General features: G+C 37.7%; 1 protein-coding gene across 1 annotated transcript; it reads left to right on the forward strand.

Moving 5' to 3' along the window:
- Positions 1–14,944: 14,944 nt before the first annotated feature.
- LOC150032856 (uncharacterized) lies at positions 14,945–17,056 on the forward strand. Its single transcript, XM_090307054.1, has 4 exons — positions 14,945–15,235; positions 15,476–15,704; positions 15,791–16,054; positions 16,788–17,056. Exons 1-4 carry the CDS (start codon positions 14,945–14,947, stop codon positions 17,054–17,056), a joined length of 1,053 nt encoding a protein of 350 aa, XP_090163180.1.
- Positions 17,057–21,872: the final 4,816 nt, after the last annotated feature.

Genomic DNA, 21,872 nt, shown 5'->3' on the forward strand with positions numbered 1-21,872 from the left:
ATAATTTAGTCATATTTGCAATTTTTTTACATTATGTTATATCTGCTAATACTTTGAATCTAATATCTATATTTACAACTGTCCAAAAAAGAAACTACTGTCAACATGCTCTCTTACTCTCAAAACTATGTTGACTCTACTCTTGATTGGAATGACTATTTTTTCACATTCACTGGCTTTTATGGTTATCCTGAAACACATAAATAAACATCTAACTTGGAATCTTTTAGAAAATCTCTATAATTCTAGCAATACTCCATGGCTCTGAGGGGTGATTTCAATGAAATTCTATGGGACTACAAAAAATTTGGGGGTCTACTAAGAGAAAAATCTTTAATGGGAAACTTTCGTGCTGCTTTAGATAAATGTAAACTTTAAGACCTTGGTTATAGAGGAGGAAATTTCACTTGGCATGGAACATGTTCGACTAAGATCTTCTTGTTCACAATCACAAATTACTCAGAATTAACGGTCAAGTACAATTCAAGAGTCAAGGAATATTGTATGCTGAGGCTTGAAACTCTTTTTTTGTTTATCTGATGGCAGCTCAATCGTGTAGACGAAGCTCCAAGAACTAAATGATAGTTTAATTATGTAAATGATAGGACGAAGTGTTAGACGATCGTGTAGACGACAATTGATTAGAGCTAAACAATCATATAGACAACAACTGAAGAGCTAGACAATCACTGTAATGACCCGACCCCCTAGGACTTAAGTTAGGTCGTTACTAAAATACATGCATGCATAGAACTTAAAACAACACTCTTTTATGATGAAATAAATGCTAAATAGATAAGGGGAATGCAAAAGTCCTTTATTAAATGCAAATATTAAAAACAATAATAGGGTACCCATAAATCATAAAGGTTAATAAATAAGTATGAAAAACAATTCTTAATAATAAGTTTCAAACATCAAAACTGAAAATTTAGCAAAAACATGAAGGAAATCTAAGTCTTGTGAGCAGAAGCATAAAAACTGGTCCCAGAGGCTCGATCACAGATTCCGCTTGTCATTCGTCGGTGCGTCCCTACTCTTACCTGAAACAACAACATGAGAAAGAATGAGTATAAAATACTCAGTAAGTAACCCCACTACTAGGGTTAGGCTAGGCATCTATGTCCTCTAGATACCTACCTCTGGTGAAACCTATAGACTACTCTAGTCCTCATGGGACACATATACACATGAAACAAAAAGGAGACTGAGTTCTATCCTACTGTAGTTAAGTATGCCCACTACCTCTGGTGAATCCCGAAGGAAACACAATCTGGTGAATCTTGAAGGAGACACAAACTGGTGAATCCAAAAAAACACAAACTGGTGAATCCCAGAGGAAACACAAGCTGGTGAATCCCGAAGGAAATACAAACTGGTGAATCCCGAAGGAAACACAAACTGGTGAATCCCGAAGGAAACACAAAATCTAATAGGCATCTAACTAATCAGTAAGGACACTTGCACAGTCTCAACATTATAATTATCACTATATGAATCTACGGCATACATATATACCTCAATATCATGGCTCTACAACATACACATATACCTCAACATTATCAGATCAAATACAACCATATGGAATCACATATCATCTCATGCTAGCATTCAAGTGTCTATGTGCATAAATAAATCTTTCAGACCTCAAGCAAGAACATACATTAGTTATACTAAACTATCAGTTCATCATGCTGTCATTCTACCATAATATTCATCCATCATGCTAGCATACATCCAATACCTGGCCCGTGGCAGTTCCAGTAGTAAGATTACTTACCTCAAATTTGGTCCCAAATCAATTCAAGTAATTAACCTTCTTACAACTCTTGGAAGACTTTGAATCCACCCTATAACATACATTACAAATATTAATTTAGCACCCCTAGTCCAAAAATAATAAATCCAAAGTTTTAAACTCATCTTTGGGGTCTAAATCCAATTAACCAAATTAAATCAAATGTCCCCAAATTTAACTTACCGAAGTCGCGGCTTGGTTCGAGGTCAGTTCCAAAGTTTTATTTATTTGTCCAAACTGAATCTAAATCAAAACCAAAGTATAATAACTAAATTTTCAACGATTGCCCTTAATCAAAAAGGGAATCAAACCAACTACTCACCCAAAATACCATAATTGACGGAACTCATAATCTTGTCGGTAGCACCCAAAAGAATTTAAAATCCCTTCAAACTTTGTATCTAAAATCCAAAATCACAATTAATCTAGTAATTAGGCCCATAATCGGTTGGTTATTCAAAACTTGAACAACAAATCCTCAAATTTCCAAGAAAACTCACCCAAACTAGTAGATCCAACGAGTGGCAACGACATCCTGCTTGACGATGGTGTCGGAGTGGAGTCACACAACCTAGGCAGTAGCGACTCGCAACCAGAGGCAGCAAGCTACAGATTCGTGAGTCAGAGAGAGAGAGGCGGGCGTTTGAAGCTCGTCGTCGAGCAGCGCGCCACTGGTGGGAGTCGGATCCAGCCAACTGAGGGAGAGGTGGTGTTGGGTCGCAAACGGTGAGGCGGCGCTTCAGATCTGGATTTTTCGGTGGAGTCGACACGGAGGACAAGGGCAAGCGACTGGATCTGTGACTGAGACAGCTAGAATGTGTGTCTCAGATCTGTGACTCGACGTCGACTTCAGCGGCTGGGAGGAAGCGCCAGCGCGACGAGTAGTGCGAAGGAGGGCGAGCGGCGTGAGAGGCAGGCGGCGCAGAGGCTGGGTCGGCGGTGGACAACGCGGAGAAGAAAAGTTGGTGGGTCATCTTTGCGTGAGAAGAATAAGGGGAAGGGAAAAAGAAAAAAATAATAATAAATAAAGAAATAAAATAAAATATTTTATTTTATTTTATTTTATTTCATTATATCTTATTTTACCTTATTTTATTCTCTTCCTTCCACTTTTAATCCCTTGTTCCTTTAAAATTTTCAACTAAAAAAAAAATATTTTAACCAACCCCCTCTCAAAATAAAATTAATTCCTGACATCAGTTTCAAATTAAATTTGTGTGACATAAAAAGTTCAATTTCAACAATTTCCCTCTGATTAAACAATTAAGACGAATCACCTCTTTCTTTGCGATCAAATCACAATAATTACACCTAAATTTCCAAAATTCCAAAAATTCCCTTTAATACTAGAAAATACTAAAATGACATTAATAACAAAATTCGAGGTGTTACAGTATAGACGATTGGACATGGAGCTAAACGATCAAGTACACAATGCTATAGGAACTACATGATTGTATAAACGATACTTTAGTAAATGCTAAACGATCATGGAGTTAGAAAGAAAGAACACAAGAGTTTAAGTGGTTCGGCCAAAGGCCTACGTCCACTATGCAAATGGGGAGGGTCTCTTTTATTAATTCTTCTTCAAAATTATTACAGAACGAATGCCTTACTCTCTCTAGTTTTCCTTACTACTTTATCTCACATTCATTTTTATTTATATACATAGGCGCAATGGTCAACGATGAAACTCTAGTGGTTACAACACATAACAAAAAGAAGACAACAGTCCAACTGCCTGCAATCTTGTTTTCTTGTCTTCAGTTATTTTAGTAACAATCTCCACCTTTGTAAGCATCTAGAGTACCCTTCCCTCTTTACTTGTTGAGCTGACTTGAGCTAACCCTTTTCAGGTAACTTGGACCTGAGAAGGTCCAAGCATCAGCCAAGCTTGCTTAATGAAACTATTTTGGTTAGCATATTAGCTGCATTGTCTGAGGTATGAATCTTGACTACCTCAACTTCCCCTTTTTTAATCTCCTGTCTGATGAAATGATATTTAATGTCAATGTGCTTGGTTCTGCTGTGAAACTGCTGGTTTTTAGATAGGTAGATTGTGCTCTAGTTATCACAATATATTCTAACCTTTGTTTGTGTAATGCCGAAATCATTTAGTAAACATTTCAACCACAAACCTTCCGTCACAGCCTTAGACAGTGCAATAAACTCAACCTCTGTTGTGGAAAGGGCCACAACAAGCTACAAACTTTCCTTCTAGCTTATCAAATTGTTTCCCCATAAGAAAACATGGCCTGATAGAGAATTTCTTCTGTCCAAATCTCCTGCATAATCAGCATCTGCATAACCATACACTTCATCATTGGATGGCTCATTCTGTCTATATAAGACCCTTGCATCCTTTGATGAATAGAGATACCTCAATATCCATTTGACTGCTTCTCAATGTCGTTTACCAAGGTTTGCCATGTACCTACTGTTGGAGTTGATGCCCTGAAGTCTCGTGTCCTATAGTTTGTAAACAGTTTATACGAACACTTATGTTGTATAGTATATGATATTTGACTTCACATCCTGTATTTTGCCCAGTTGCATGTTTTATTTGCTTTACCACAAACCAATAAACTTAAAATCCCTGGTTATCTATATGTAACTCAAGCATGTATGTGGTGACATACAAGTGGATCATGTCTAGAGTGATAACCAAAATGGTCTGTAGTATATGGATATATGAGGGAAACCTTATCCTGGTAACGCTACGGATGTGGCCCACTTTGTGAAATGGTCAGAAGTGTTGTGACTTGTCACATATGGTCTGATCCTGATTATTTGTGTAGGGACATGCGGGGGGGGGCGTCCTATACAAAGAGTTTGTATAAAACCTGACCACGAAGTGTTAACGTCTCGTTATATAACACCGTTCATGACAGAGACTTCACTTCACTAGGATGACCATAGGTAACATGACCTCAATCATTAGTGAGTTGGAAACTCCTATCATTGAGGGCGGTCCTTTGATTTTTATGGGTGCGAGTGGCCAGGTCGCCGATTCAAACCTACCATTTTGGGGATTCGTCTGATTTGGGAGCTAGGAACTCAGCTACACAAGATGGAATTCACTCCTCCCCCGAGGCAGGGGTAAGTAGATAGATAGCTTCCTTAAGGGCTGATTCCAGGGCTTGAACGATGTGGCACCACATACCTTCTCTTGGCCCGAGAGATGTTCACACATAGTTGGACTATGTTGTATTGTTCATTAGAGGAATCAGTGGTATTTAAGGAGTGAGATGTAACTACAGGGGCAAAGCGGTAATTTGGCTCAGCTGTACTTACAAGCATCTATGAAGGGTCATCGTACTCATGATTGGTTATATCTGATGGACACAGAAATATATATGTGGTAAGAAGAGTTCAGCTGTTGATCTTTAGTGGAATTCCTGACAGTTAACGAATGGTGGATCTTGTGGCTAAAGAGTTTAGTCAGCTATTCACGGACCGTTGGAGTTTCGAGCCACAGGTCCATTAGGTCCCCTGGGTAGCTTGGATAAAGTCAAGAATCAATGTCTGGGTTAATTTGAAATGTTCAAATTGACAAGAGAAAGTTCGATTATATATAATATAATTGGCTAAATGTATGAGATACATTATTTTGGAGGAAATCAGATATAAATATTATTTATATCAAGTAGAGGAGAAATTACTATAATAGACATGTGATATCAAACTATGGGGTAAAAATATAATATGATTATATTTAATAATTTAATTGGTTAATTATATGATAATTAACCTAAAAACTCTCTCGGATGTGCATTAGTGGGAAAACCGCGTCGGATATTGTAACCGAAGAATAAAAATGAAATTTTGTTTCATTTTGAAGTGTTTGAAAAGTTTGGATGGTTTTGCGTTCGCGTGGAAACGTAAACGATCTCATAAGTCGAGAGCCTATACGATAGTCCCTCAGTGCCTAAACGATCGCATACCTCGCGCCTAAACGATCGCACGCTAATTCCTAAACGATCAGATAACTTTCCTAAACAATCGTATAGTGTGTCATATTTGCTAAACGATTGTCTACTTTTTCCTAAACGATCGTTCGGTAAAACCTACACAATCGTGTAGTGTCTTCTAAATGATAAGCACTAAGCTCTACGATAGCTTCCTCTTCTCTCCACTTGCTTATCGTCTACACGATCAGTTCTTCCTCCTACCTCTACCAAACTCACCAAAGACCACACTTTGGGTTCTCACTCCGAGAATACCAAGGGCTTCTTTTTGGTGATGTCGTCCCTACTGCGTTCATTGTTTACGGTTGTTCGTGCTGCTGTAGCCGACGCATTTATTGGGCGTTTGTTGATTGGGTAGAGGTCTTCTGTTGCGTTGAGTTCCAAAGCTTGAAGAGCGTCTTCAACTAGTATGAGAACTCTTTCCCTTACATTTTAGTCTAAGCATGTCGTTAATTACTGTTTGTTTACATAACTGTGTGTTCGAATGTATATGGTGTATTTCGGTCATGGTAAAATTGGAAAGAGCCAAACGCGCTCATGGAACTCTTCGTTGAGAGATCCTTCACCTACTAACCATACTTGTACCGTAGGACATATCTAGTCTGGTAGAAGTCATTAGGTATATCAGAGATCCCACTGCTTGGGAATAGGGAACATCCTTCATATGGTTTATATGCTCTTCATCTATACTTTTTGGACTATTTGCAGCTGAAAGCTTGTAGTGAGGTGCAAGAGGAGTGCCAACTGATTTAGCACCCTCCATTTTGAACCTCTGCAATATTTTTGCACAATATTCTAACTGACTCACTTGCAATTTGTCCTGTTTTCTGTCTCTTTTAATCTCAATACCTAAGATCCTTCTTGATTCCCTTAGGTCTTTCATATCAAACTCTTTCTTAAGAAGCATTTTAACTTGCCTCAACTCTTCTTTGGAACTCCCGACCAGCAGCATGTCATCTACATAAAGAAGTAGATAAAGCGCTTCCTTGAACCTACTAGAGTTTGTATAAACACACCAATCATATGAGCTTCTCTTGAACCCCATTTTGGAGATCACTTCATCAAACCTCTCATACCAACACCTTGGTGACTGCTTAAGGCCATAGATAGACTTATTTAGCAAACACACCAAGTCTTCTTCTCCCTTTTTCACATACCCTTGAGGTTGCTTCATGTAAATGGTCTCATTCAACAACCTATGTAGAAAGGCTGTCTTCACATCCAATTGGTCTAACTCCAAGTTCTTTTGCACAACTAAGGAAAGGAGTAGCCTAATTGATGTATGCTTCACCACTAGAGAAAATATCTCAGTGTAATCAATACCTTCTTTTTGTGTGAACTCTTTTGCAACTAACCTTGCCCTGAACCTAGACTTTTGCACCCTTGGAATTTCTTCTTTGAATCTGTAAATCCATTTACATGAAATAGGTTTGTACCCTTTAGGCAAAGGTACTAGTCTCCAGGTGTCATTTTGGTTGAGGGACTTCATTTCATCATTCATTGCCTCAATCCACTGTCTAGCATCAGGGTTGTTTGTTGCTTCTTCAAAGTTGGTGGGTTCATTGTTGCTCACTGAAATTGCAGCACTTAAAGCTATACTAGCAAAGTCATATTCTTGGTATCTAGCCGGTGGCACAATAGTTCTTCTAGGTCTGTCTCTTGCTAATGAATAATTCTATAAGTCTCCATGTGTCTCTACTTGTTCTCTTGACACATATTCACTGGTTTCAACAGTCTCATCACCTTTAACATCTAGATTTTGAGAGGAAGTAGAAGCTCCATGATTATTTTGAGGCTCCACCTCAAACCTTGTGCTACTTGTCTTTGTCATAGATGTAGTTGGTTGTTCATACATCATAAACATCTCATTCTCTCTGAATACCACATCTCTACTATTCACACATCACTTCTCAATAGGATGTCACAACCTATAACCCTTCACTCCCGGTGTAAAGCCTAAAAACATGCATTTTACAGCCCTAAGTTTCAACTTACCTTGACTTTGATGCACATAGCCTACACATCCAAACACCTCCAAGTGTTCCAGCTTAGGTGGCTGCCCTGTCCACCTCTCTTCAAGAGTTTTCAGCTTTATGGACTAATATTAGCACCTATTAAGAGTGTATATTATGTAGGAAACAGCTTCAACCTAATACTTTTCAGGCTAGAGCATTTGACAGCTGACATCTAATTCTTTCCAGCACTGTTCTATTCAATCTTTCAGCTACTCCATTTTGTTGAGGTATGTACCTCACTATTTTGTGCCTTACTATGCCATGCTCCCTACAAAACAAGTTGAACTCCTCTCCACAAAACTCTAAACTATTATCAGTTCTCAAATGTTTAATATGTTTAGAGGTGTGCTTTTCAATCAAGGTCTTCCATTCTTTGAATCTACTAAACACTTCATCTTTAGATTTTAGAAAGTAAACCCAACTCTTCCTTGAGTAATCATCTACAAAGGTAAGAAAGTATCTTGCTCCATTTAGAGATGGATAGTGAGTTAGCCCCCACAAGATTGAATGCACATATTCAATGATCTTTTTAGAAGTGTGATGTTCTTTGGGGAAACCTTGCCTTGTTGCTTTGCCTATTATGCAATGTTCACAAAATTTTAAGTTGTCTATAACTCCCCTTGGAAGAATCCCCTATTTTGAGAGTACTTGCAGCCCCCTCACACTAATATGAGAAAGCCTTTTGTGCCATAACTCATCTTCTGTGGGTTCTTCATCAGTTGCCATCAAGGCCGAATGTGCCATTTGCACATCTTTGATGACATACAAGCCGTTCACTTTGGTTTCCACCAATACTACTTTAGAGTCTTTAATTATTTCAAAGGTGCCTTCCATACCTCTATACTCATAGCCAATTGCATCAAACATCCCCAAAGATAGGAAATTTCTCTTCAATGTAGGAACATGCCTCACGTTCCTAATCAACTTCACTGAACCATCTAAAATTTTCAAGGATACAGACCCTATTTCAGCAACTCTGCAAGTGTTGTTGTTTCCCATGTAGATCGGTCCTCCATCCCACTTCTTGTAGGTGCAAAACCATCCTTTAGATGGTGTCATATGGACTAAATAGCCAGAATCTATCACCCAGTTCTGAGTCTCTATAGTATTTTGCTCTCCACCTTCTTCAATTGTAGCCAATGCATCTGAATACACAAGGGAATTCTCCCCTACAGCAGCCTCGGTCTGTTTTCCACCCTTGTTTTGTTGGTTCAGCTTCCTCTTCAAGGTATAGCAGTCCTTTTTCATGTGTCCCATTTTGTGGCAAAAATGGCACTTAATCTTGCACTTATCACCACCATTTTATTTCCCCTTCACATTATTCTTGTTTTTCCCCTTTGAATATAAGCTTTCACCACCTTGCTGATCTTTCTTGCTCATTTGTAACTCTAATTCTTTGACACTTACTGCTGATATGATTGCTTCTATTGTTATTCTTTCTCTATAGTACATCATGACTGTCTTGACATCTTTGAATGATTCTGGTAAAGAGTTTAGTAATATGAAAGCCTCGTTCTCTTCCCCAATATTGTCTCCTATTGATCTTAACTCTGAAGACAGTCGCTTGAACTCATTCAAATTATTCATGAGGGACTTTGCAGCATCCATCTTGTAGGTGAAAAATCTTTCCCTCAAGAAAGATTTGTTAGGCAGGTCTTTGTTGAGATATATCTCATTTAGTTTGTTCCAGGGGGCATACGCAGTAGGCTGGTCTACAATCTACCTCAAAACACTATCTGTGACATTCAAGACAATGGTTCCATAAGCGTTTTGAAAGAGTATATCAGCATGCAGCGGAAGTAACAAGGATCAATAAGCACACTAATTCATTAATTTTGACAGTAACTAAAGCATGCTCATCAATTATAAGAGGGTTGGAAGTCATACCTTTGTAGTACTCCTTAAGATCTTGATTCTCAGCTGTAATCTTCTCCGAAATTTGTTGTGAACCACCTAAAGATCTTCCTCACTATACTCTTGGAGCTTTAGAATGAGTTATGGGACTCAAGAACAGCTTGAACGAAAGGAAACTTGGAGAGAAGCTCACTGCTACAAACCACTTGAAGAACAATTTATTTAGCCCGAATTTTTTTGCAAAAACTCTTTGAATGCATGCCTCAATTCCACTCCAATCTTCCTTATTTATTATAGGTCTCTCATGCAAAGAAGATGGCTGCATGAGATGTAGCTCATGCTTGGAGTTATTGAAGCAAATGAAAATGAGTTTTGAGTGACCTAGTTGAAGATTTAATGGGAAAATCCAAATTTCCATTTTGTGTTGATTTTCTTAATTTTTTTCAATTTTTCATCAAATGATTTCAAAAACCAATTCGATTTTAAAATTGAAAATATTATTAATTTTGTAAAATTAATAAATAATTATTTAATTATTTTTAATTAATTTAATATCAAATATTAAATTAATTTTACACAAATCCACCTTCATATAATTAAATCATATTTAAATATAAATTCTCCTATTTCGTTTATTTCTAATTTGAACGTTTCAAATTAACTTATCATACTACTTTAAAGCTAATCCATTTACGAGCTAGTAGGGGGACCTCGCGGATCTACAGATCATTGGCTCAACGATCTGAGATTAATTGGCTAAATTCATTACATCGAATTAATCCCCATTCGTTAACTAATGGGTCACTCCACTAAAGCCCATAGTTGAACTCCCCTCATTGTAGATATATTATGTCCACTTGATATAACCATGATCAGTAAAACGATCCTTCACAGGTCGTTCATAATCACTGTTGGGTCAAGATCACCGTTTTACCCCTGTGAATACATCTCGTTCTTTAAGTTCCTACTGACCCTCTAGTGAATGATTTTGATTCATAATACTTATGAATCAAGTCCTTTCTCTATCATGAGAAGGTAGGACCCCGATTGTTCAAGACCTGGAATCAGTACTTAAGAGAACAACCTATCTGCTAACCCTAAATCGAGTAAGAGCGAATTTCATCTTGCAGAGCTACACCCCCAGCTATTCATCCGGTCTTATTCCCAAAATGGAAGGCTTATTGAGCAGTGCTGTTGGACTACTCTTACCCATGCAGATCAAAGGATAATCCCGAACAAACAAAAGTTCATAGTTAGTTCAGGATTAAGATCGAGTTAACCTAGGTCACTTTAGAATGAAATAGTCAGTTTTAACAGTAAACGGTCGTTATAAAGAAAAGTGACTATTTTGTGGTCCAGTCTATATGTAAACTCGTTTCATAGGATGTCCCCACTCATATGTCTCTAAATGAATGATCTGTGGATCACATCATTTCTATTACGTACAAAATGGGTCGCATCCATAGTGTTACCAGGATGAGATACCCAATTTCATCCATATACTTATTAGACCATTTAGGCTATATACTATTAACTTGATCCTGTTTATGTCACCAAATAAAGTTAAAATATTCACACTATAGCCATGGATATGTTAATTGAATTTTCATAATAGAATGCAAAATCAACAACTTTATTGAATAAGTTATTCAAGAATGTTTAACACGAACTGCAAGTTCTAGGACATTCCCAACACGTTTACCTCGATTGTCTCTTTCTCTGCCTTGGTGAGTGTTTAAGGGTACTTTGCAAGGTCCGTGATGGCCAGTAGTGATTTCTACTGTCCAAGACTGCCTTAATCTTCGCTTTCCATAGTTCAAAGTCTATCTTACCATCGAACTTCTCAATTTCATATCTGGTAGTGGCCATTCTTGATCTTCAAGATTGACTTTTCTGATTCGAAGTATGCAAGAATTCAAATTTTGGACCTGTCTTGAACTGTTCACTGAGCTCTGATACCACTTGTTGTCCCAAATGTCTAAAATCTTCTCATTCCCAATCACAAATTACTCAGAATTAACGGTCAAGTACAATTCAAGAGTCAGGAAATATTGTATGCTGAAGCTTGAAACTCTTCTGTCATTTACCTGATGGCAGCTCAATCGTGTAGATGAAGCTCCAAGAACTAAACAATAGTTCAATTATGTAAATGATAGGATGAAGCGCTAGACAATCGTGTAAACGACAGTTGATTAGAGCTAAATGATCATATAGACGACAACTGAAGAGCTAGACGATCATATAGACAATTGGACGCGGAGCTAAACAATCGAGTACACGATGTGATAGGAACTTCACGATCATGTAAACGATACTTTAGTAAATGCTAAATGATCATAGAGTTAGAAAGAAAGAACACAGGAATTTAAGTGGTTCGGCTAAAGGCCTATGTCCACTGTGCAAATCGGGAGGGTCTCTTTTATTACTTCTTCTTCAAAGTTATTACAGAACAAATGCCTTGTTCCCTCTAGTTTTTCTTACTACGTTATCTCACATTCGCTTTTCTTTATATACACAGGCGCAATGGTCATCGATGAAGCTCTGGTGGTTACAACACATAACAGAAAGAAGTCGACAACGGTTCAACTGCCTGCAATCTTGTTTTCTTGTCTTCGGTTCTTTCTGTAACAATCAAGACGTGGAATAAAAATCTCGAAAAGATTAGATAGATTTCTTTGCAACACCTCTTCCGAGGATACCTTTATTCAAAAAAATATAAATCACTTGAATTGGCTCTTTTCAGATCACCGTCCTATCATTATCTCAGTTACTAACAAAAGTTTCAAGAAAAGACAAGCTACAAATAGACCTCTTAGATTTGAAGAATCATGGACACTCCATGAAGACCGTAGGAAATTAATCTCCTCTACTGCTAACTGGTCTATTTCAAAAATAAAACATCTTTCTCTAAAAAACAATCTTAATCTTTGCCAAAAGTCCCTTAAACCCTGGGGAAGGAAACTATATAATGATAGGAAAGGGAAAATATTAGCCTACAAAACTTCTCTTAAGGAAGCTTGTGATTGTTTTCTTAGTGTGGACTTTAATAAAATCCATCTTTTTGAATTTGATCTTGATAAACTATTAGAAGGAGATGAAATATATTGGAAACAACGTTCAAGAGAAGAATGGCTAAAATGGGGAGATGCAAATACCAAGTGGTTCTATAAAAAGGCATCCATTAGAAAAGGGAAAAAAATGAAACAGTTGGAATCCAACATAATGATGGTTCTTGGACCGAGGACCTTATTAAAATTGAAAACACTTTTATCTCCTACTTTCAAAATATTTTTACCTCCACTAATCCTAGTAGAGTGGACTTGGAAAAAGTTCTATGTAATTTACATTCTTTAATCTCCCATGACATTAACCTAAAACTCCTCGAGCCTTTTACTTTTTCAGAAGTTGAGATAGCCATCTCACAAATGTTTCCAACCAAAGCTCCTAGCCTGGATGTCTTCCAAGCTATTTTCTTCCAAAAATATTGGGATAGGTCTTTCAACTACAAAAACCTGTTTAGACATCCTAAATAGAAAACAAAACATTAAAACTTGGAACTCTACCAACATTGTTCTCATTCCAAAGATTCCAAATCCTCTTTTAGTCGGTGATTATAGGCCAATTAGTCCTTGAAATGTCCTTTACAAAACTATCACAAAAACTTTAGCAAATCGTCTAAAACCCTTTTTAAACTGTCTTATTTCTTCTACTTAATCTGTTTTTATTCCAGACAGAGCTATTTTTGTAACATCATAAATGGCCACGAATCTTTGTCAAACAAAAGAGGAACAATAGGAGAAATATGTTGCCCTAAAACTATATCTTAGTAAAGCTTACGATAGAGTTGAGTGATATTGTTTAATAGGTTTCTAAAAAAACTTGGTTTGAATGATGAATGGTGCTCACTTATACATAATTATTTATCTTCTGTAACTTTCTCTATTCTGATAAATGGTGAATCTAAAGGTTCTTTTTATCCTAGCAGAGGCCTTCGTCAAAGAGATCCATTATCACCGTAACTTTTCTTGTTTGTTATGGAAGGCCTTTCTGCTTTACTTAAAAATGCCACTACTGCAGGATTCCTATCAACCTTATCTCCTTGTCAAGGTAGCTCTATAATAATTAATCATTGCTGATGATCATCTTATTTTTTGTAGGGCTAATGAATAAGAGCTAAATTCACTCAAAATAATCCTTAACACTTTTGAAAAAGCTTCTGAGGAAAACATCAACTACAACAAATCAGCAATTGTTTTCCCCTGACAAATTCATCAAGAACAAAGTGATCTTCTCAGTAGCATTCTCGGAGTTAAAAGAAAGGAAAGCCTGGGTCATTATCTTGGCTTCCCTTCTTTTTTTTCAAGAAACAAATCACAGGACTTTAGACATGTTGAAGACAAGATTTGGAAAGCAATTCAAGGTTGGAAAAGAGCTTTCTTCTCAGTTGTAGGCAAAGAAATTTTAATTAAAAGCGTTGGACAATCTATTCCCACTTACATAATGAACCTATTCAAACTACCTAAGAATTTTTGCCATGAAATCACAAAATCCTTTTCAAGAGTTTGGTGGGGTTCATCCACAAATCATAAAAAAAAATCATTGGATTTCTTGGAATACAACAAATATACTATTCAATAACTTTTTAATAGCATTTTAATATAGCATATGTAACAAAATGTTATATATATATATATATATAAAGAGGGAATCTAAAAATTTTAGGCGCATGCGTGAAAATTTTCCTTTCCCAAATAAACATATTACACTTTTTTTTCACTTTAGTTCTCTGCTTCTCTTTCGTTAAGACGCCACACGATTTTCATTTCATCTCTCGATTTTCTCCTTCCGCTTGGCATTCAACTGCATTTTCATTCTTCTTTTATGAGCTTGGAATGCGCACCTTCTCTTTCACTCATCTCTATCATTCTCCTCTTTCGTTCTCTCTGTTGAAACGTTTGTCATTATTAAACTTTATTTGTGGCATTTAGTGTGACTTTTGGATTTTGTAACTTTTAGTTTTTTGTAACCAATAGTGATTTTTAAGTTATAGGAGTTATGTGAGTTATGAGCATTTGATGACATTTTTAAGTTATAGGAGTTATGTGAGTTATGAGATTTTTATAACCATTGGCATTCCTATGGTTATATTTGTAAGCCTATATAAAAGCATGCTTAGTTGAATGGAATATATATCTCTCATTTTTCATATTTTTCCTCCACGTTTTTTTTTCCTAACATAGTGGTATCAGAGCTAGTAGAAAATATTGAGAAAAATGGCCAATGGTGGGACAGGTTCACTTTAACTACCAATGCTTACCAAGCTCAACTATGACAATTGGAGCATCAAGATAAAAGCATTACTAGGAGCACAAGACGTGTGGGAGATCATGGAGAACGGTTTCCAAGAGGCAGAAGCTGGAGCCAATCAAGCGCAAAGAGATGCGTTAAAAGAGACAAGAAAGAAGGACAAGAAGGCCTTTTATATCTTGTATCAATCGGTGAACGAAGATACGTTTGAGACCATCGCCAATGCAGAGACGTCAAAGATGGCATGGGACAAGCTCCAATCGACTCATAGAGGAGCCGATCGTGTGAAAAAGGTATGGTTGCAAACCTTACATGGTGAGTTTGAATCTTTACAAATGAAGGAAATGGAGGTGATAGCAGAATATCACACAAAAGTAATGGTTGTCATCAACCAATTGAGACAGAATGGTGAAGAAATCACAATGTTCGTGTCATGGAGAAGGTTCGAAGCCTAAATACAAAGTTCGAGATTATCGCCATGATGATCGAGGAGACACAAGATCTCGAGAACATGACAATTGAACAATTTATAGGCTCGTTACAAGCCTATGAGGAGAAAAAGAAAAGGAGGATGGAGCAAACAGAGACCGTTGAACAACTTCTCCAACTCAAAATCAAGGAGGAGAATAGTCGTGGACGTGGAAGAGGTCGTGGTGGTCGAGGCCATGGTGGAAAAGGTGAAGCCAACACCGATGTTTCTCAAAACTCGTCTGAATCCTCAAGAGGAAGAAGAGGTTGAGGTCATGGAAGACATGGTGGAAGGTCCGGGAGAGATAAATCTCAGGTAAAATGTTATAATTGTAACAAATATGGACATTATGCGAATGAGTGTTACTCATCTCAAAAAGAGTCGATTGATCGAAAGCATCAGGACCGATCAACTGCTAGCACATCAAAAGCCCATCAAGGGCAATCCAATTATGCAGAGGAGAATGGAACCTTATTTATGGTTTCAAAGGGAGAAGAAGAAAGTCAAGATAGTATGTGGTATCTTGACACAGGAGCCTCGAATCACATGTGTGGAAAACGCGAGATGTTTGTGGAGTTGAACGAGATGAAGAAAGGTAATATTGCCTTTGGAGACAATTCTTTGGCCGCCATCAAAGGAATAGGTAAAATTCTCATTTGGTTAAAAAATGGAGAAAATCAATATATGACAAATGTTTATTACATTCCCAATGTAAAAAATAATATATTGAGTGTAGGACAATTGTTAGAGAAAGGTTTTGAAGTTCAAATGAAAAAAAATTGTTTGTATTTGAGGGATAATTATGAGAGACTTATTGCTAAAGTCTCCATGACCAAAAACCAAATGTTTCCTTTGAATATATGTAATGATGTTCCAAAATGCTTGAAGACGTGTTAAGAAGATCTCTCTTGGCTATGGCATCTACGGTTGGGGCACCTCAATTTTGGAAGTCTAGAAGATTTGTCGAAGAAGAAGATGGTGCGAGGTTTACCACACATTCATAAGCCAAACCAAGTGTGTGAAGGGTGTTTGCTTGGCAAACATCATCGAAATAGTTTTCCGAAGGAGTCTATGACATGAGCAAAGAAGCCTCTAGAACTCATCCATGCCGATGTGTGTGGAATGATCAAACCAGAGTCTCATGGTAAAAGTAAATATTTCCTTCTCTTTATTGATGATTTTTCTAGAAAAATATGGGTGTAATTTTTTAAGGAAAAATCAGAAGTATTTTAAATCTTCAAGAGATTTAAGGCACGTGTTGAAGAATGAAAGCAACCTTACAATCAAGGCCATGAGAACCGAACGAGGTGGTGAATTCACATCAAATGAGTTCAAACGATTTTTTGATGAAAAAGGCATCTGACGTCCGTTAACAGTCCCAAGGACACCACAACAAAATGGTGTGGTGGAGAGAAAGAATCAAACATTCTTGAACATGGCAAGAAGCATGCTAAAGACAAAGAAGATGCCGAGGGAATTTTGGGCGGAGGCCGTAGCTTATGCGATTTATTTGACAAATCGAGCACCAACCAAAAGTGTGCTTGACAAGACGCCTCAAGAAGCATGGAACGGAAGAAAGCCCGGGATTGGTCACTTCAAGGTGTTTGGGAATATTGCAATGCTCATGTGTCGGAAGAAAAAATGACCAAGCTCGATGATCGAAATGAGAAACTCATCTTCATCGGCTATGATCAAGTTCAAAGGGTTATTGTCTTTACAATCCTTTGAATGGGAAGGTAATTATTAATCGTGATGTTGTTTTTGATGAGGAAGCCTTTTGGGATTGGAATTGTTGAAATGTCTTGAATCTGTTTGCTGGCGCTTCGAACAACCTAGTACGGGGGTCTCGCTGGTGGGGGTTCGGGGGCGCCCCTAAAACCTATTCAGATTTTGTATTCAACATATTTATTTATTTTTAGTTATTTACGTTTTTTACCCTAGGGTTTAGAGCAGTGCGATATATAAACTCTCTAACCTAGAGGCACTGTTCTTGATGTGATTCTGAAAACATTCTCTCGAAATAATATTGTTCTCTCTCTACCTGTGGACGTAGCTAACACACTGTTAGTGAACCACGTATATCTATGTGTCGATTTTTTCCCACTCTACGTTCCTTTTTATATTATTTAATTGTCGATTTCGCAACAAACTGGTATCAGAGCCTTGTTAGGGTTTTTTCGAAATTCCACAATTGTTCGACAATTGAAGATGTCTAGCATGAACGCAAAGATCGATAAATTTACCGGGAGGAACAGTTTTGGTTTATGGCAGATCAAGATACGATCCCTGCTAAAGCAGCAGGGGTTGTGGACACCACTGACGCGTAAGTCAAAGAAGGTTGCCGTAGATGACGAAGAGTGGCAGACTCTTGAGGAGAAGGCTCATTCGACGATCATGCTATGTTTAGCTGATGATGTCATCATCGAGGTTGCAGATGAAGAAACTGTCGCTGGTCTTTGGTTGAAGTTGGAGAGTCTTTACATGACGAAATCTTTAACCAAGAAGTTGTTTCTGAAGAAACGTTTATATCATCTACGTATGCAGGAAGGTACGTCTCTACGAGACCATCTTGATCAATTAAATAAAATTTTATTAGATCTGCGTAATGTAGAGGTTAAGGTTGATGATGAGGATGTTGCCCTAATTCTATTAACATCTTTGTCGTCGTCTTATGAGACTTTCGTTGACTCGTATATTGGAGGGAAAGAAACTTTGACCTTAGAAGATACAAAGTCCACATTGCTTATAAGAGAGGACCGTCAGAATGCAGGAAGTTCAGTTTCAGAAAGTCAGGCATCTGGGTTAGCTACTACAGGAAGCAAGGGACATAGGAATTTTGGTAAGCAGAAGTCGAATCAGAATAAAAGGTCTTCGAAGTCAAAAGGTTCTAGATCAGATGATATTTGTAACTACTGTAAAGAAAAGTGGCATTGGAAAAACGAATGTCCTAAGATAAAAAGGAATCAAGAAAAAAAGGAAAAGGGTGACAAAAGGGAAGCATCCTCTTCTGTTGTACAAGTTGAGATTGATTCTGAAGAAGTCGAGATCGATTCTGAAGGAGATCTAGCTTAAGTTGTGAATGAACAGTCACATTCTGATGATGTGTAGGTTCTTGATTCTGGGGCATCTTATCATATGTGTCCAAATAGAGAGTGGTTCTCAACCTATCAGCAAATAGATGGAGAGAATGTTAACATGGCTAACGGTGCTGTGTGCAAGATAGTTGGAATAGGCTCAGTCAAGATACGAACATATAATGGTTCCTTTTACACTTTAAAAGAGGTTAAGCATGTTCCACTAATGAAGAAGAGTTTGATATCCTTTAGTGTAATCGATAGCAAAGGCTACAGTTGAAGGTAAAGTTAGAGCAATGTATGTCTATAAGGGTTCTGAGGTAGTTCTGAAAGGCATAAAGCGTGGAACACTGTATTTTCTATTAGGTTCCACAATAACAGGTTATGCTGTTGTTGCATCATTAGTCGTTCACAAGGATGATATGACTAAGTTATGGCATATGAGACTTGGTCATATGAATGAAAAAGGTATGCAAATTATGTCAAAAAGAGATCTTATTTGTGGGCATAAGGTGCAGGATTTTGAATTTTGTGGGAAGCTTCATCGCAGCAAGTTTCCAAGAGGTGTTCATCGTACAAAAGGGACACTTGATTATATTCATTCAGATTGTTGGGGACCTTCCAAAGTTGAATCTATTGGAGGTAGTAGGTATTTTTTGTCTATAATTGATGATTACTCAAGAATGACTTGGGTTTTTATGATGAAACATAAAAGTAAAGCCTTCAAGAATTTCAAGCAGTGGAAGATATTGATTGAAAATCAAACTGGGAAGAAGATCAAAAGGCTGGGAACTGATAATGGTCTGGAATTCTGTGGATCTAAATTTAATGATTCTGTAAAGATGAGGGGATTGTTCGCCATCATACTGTTAGGAATACTCCACAGCAAAATGGGGTTGCGGAACGTATGAATCAGACGTTGTTGGAGAGAGCAAGATGCATGCTCTCTAATGCAGGGTGGCTAGAAAGTTTTGGGCAGAAGCAGTGAATACATCATGTTATCTAATCAATAGTGGACCTCACACAGCTATTGATTGTAAAACACCTTACGAGGTGTGGTCTGATAAGCCTGTAGATTATTCTTTATTAAAAGTTTTTGGTTGTATTGTCTACTATCATGTTAATGAGGGTAAATTAGAACCAAGAGCTAAAAAGGGTATATTTGTGGGTTTTGGGGATGGAGTTAAGGGATATAGAATCTGGTCACCTTCTGAGAATAGAGTCATACTTAGTAAGACTATGATATTTGATTAAAATTCCATGCTTAACTCAACTGTAAAGCCTTTTGTGACGTCTACTGATGTGGGAGAAAGTAGTAGTGTTGATAAATAAGTGGAGATGCAATTCACTTCAGCTGTGAATGAATTACAACATCAAGGTGGAGAAGATCAACACGTTACTACATAAACTGATGTGCAACCAGAAATTAATGTGCCTAGAACGTCAGAAGTTGATTTGCCTAAGAATTCTAGATCACGAGTAGATCAACCGAGTATAGCTCGTGATAGAACTAGAAGAGTTGTTATTGGACCTCCTGTGAGGTATGATTTTGAAGATATGGTTACTTTTGCATTAAAGGTTGCTGAAGAGGTGGATCCTCATGAGCCATCCACCTATAGAGAAGTTGTGTCATGTGGTGAGTCTACTAAATGGCTTGTTGCTATGGGGGATGAGATGGAATCTCTTGACAAAAATCAGACTTGGGAATTAGTTAAACAACCAAAGGAGAGAAAAATTGTCACTTGTAAATGGGTCTTCAAGAAAAAGGAGGGAATATCACCTTCAGAGGGCATTAAATATAAAGCTCGAGTTGTTGCTAGAGGGTTCACACAAAGGGAAGGAGTTGATTATAATGAGATCTTCTCACCAGTCGTTAGACATACTTCTATCAGGGTGTTACTAGCTATAGTAGCACATCAGAATTTGGAACTTGAACAACTAGATGTGAAAATAGCTTTCTTACATGGAGAGTTGGAGGAAAAGATTTATATGACCCAACCAGATGGGTTCCAGTGTCCAGGTAAAGAAGATTATGTTTGCAAGTTGAAGAAATCTTTGTATGGGTTAAAGCAGTCTTCAAGGTAGTGGTACAAACGTTTTGACAGCTATATGATTAGACTTGGCTATAACAGGAGTCCGTATGATTGTTGTGTATATCACAACAAAGATGATGATGGTTCGATGATTTATCTACTTTTATATGTAGATGATATGCTCATAGCTGCAAAGTCCAAGTCTGATATTCTGAAATTGAAGAATCTTCTCAGTGTTGAGTTTGATATGAAGGATTTGGGTGCTGCTCAGAAAATTCTGGGTATGGAGATTTATAGGGACAAAGGTAAGAGTAAACTCTTCTTGTCACAGAAAGGATATATTCCGAAAATATTGTCCAGGTTTGGTATGTCATCAGCTAAGCCTATAGATACTCCTAGTGCTGTAAATGCTCGTTTGTCATCTGAGTTTTCACCTTAGTCTGAAGTTGAGAAGGAGTACATGTCTCGAGTTCCTTATGCTAGTGCAGTGGGAAGTTTGATGTATGCTATGGTTTGTACTAGGCCTGATCTTGCCCATGCTATTAGTGTTGTCAGCAGGTACATGGGTCAACCTGGGAAGGAGCATAAGAGGATTTTTCGTTACCTTAGAGGTATATCTGATGTTGGTCTTGTTTATGGGAATTGCACAGAGTGTTTGGTGACTGGTTATTCTGATTCTGACTATGCTGGAGATGTTGACAGTAGGAAGTCTATGACTGGCTATGTGTTCACTCTGGGTGGTTCTGTTGTTAGTTGGGAGGCAACCTTACAGCCTACAGCTACTTTGTCTACTACTGAAGCAGAGTACATGGCCTTGACAGAAGCTGCTAAAGAGGGAATATGGCTGAGGGGGTTAGTTGGTGATCTTGGTTTGCATCATGACCAAGCTATTGTATATTGTGACAGTTTGAGTGCAATATGCCTAGCCAAGGATCAAGTTCATCATAAGAGAACTAAGCACATAGATGTAAGATATCACTTCTTAAGAGGTGAGCAAAGAGTTAAAGTGATGAAAATTGGTATTGCTGATAACCCTGCTGATATGTTCACCAAACCAATTCCACAAGGAAAGTTCCAACATTGTTTGGACTTGCTGAATGTTTTGAATTATTAGTGGTCCCCTTTGTGGGACACTTTGAGGCATGAGGGAGAAGTCTTAGTACATCTGGCGATATTGATTTATGTTGCATTTAGTACATCTGTTATCTGGGAGAGAATTCAAGTCAAGGTGGAGATTTGTTGAAATGCCTTAAATCTATTTGCTGGCGCTTCGAACAACCTAGTACGGAGGTCTCGCTGGTGGGGGTTCGGGGGCAACGCCCATGAAACCTATTCAGATTTTGTATTCAGCATA

The sequence above is a fragment of the Benincasa hispida genome, chromosome 11 (genome assembly GCF_027475165.1).
Source record: "Benincasa hispida cultivar pf3 chromosome 11, pf3_genome.v1.1, whole genome shotgun sequence".
Classification (NCBI taxonomy): Eukaryota; Viridiplantae; Streptophyta; class Magnoliopsida; order Cucurbitales; family Cucurbitaceae; genus Benincasa; species Benincasa hispida.

Bases quoted from the DNA above. Each gene is read 5' to 3' on its own strand.
- LOC150032856 (XM_090307054.1), top strand. From the start codon at position 14,945: ATGCTTACCAAGCTCAACTATGACAATTGGAGCATCAAGATAAAAGCA. The intron at 15,236-15,475 runs GTATGGTTGCAA...AACAATTTATAG, and splicing joins GAGCCGATCGTGTGAAAAAG to GCTCGTTACAAGCCTATGAG. The intron at 15,705-15,790 runs GTCCGGGAGAGA...CATCTCAAAAAG, and splicing joins CATGGAAGACATGGTGGAAG to AGTCGATTGATCGAAAGCAT.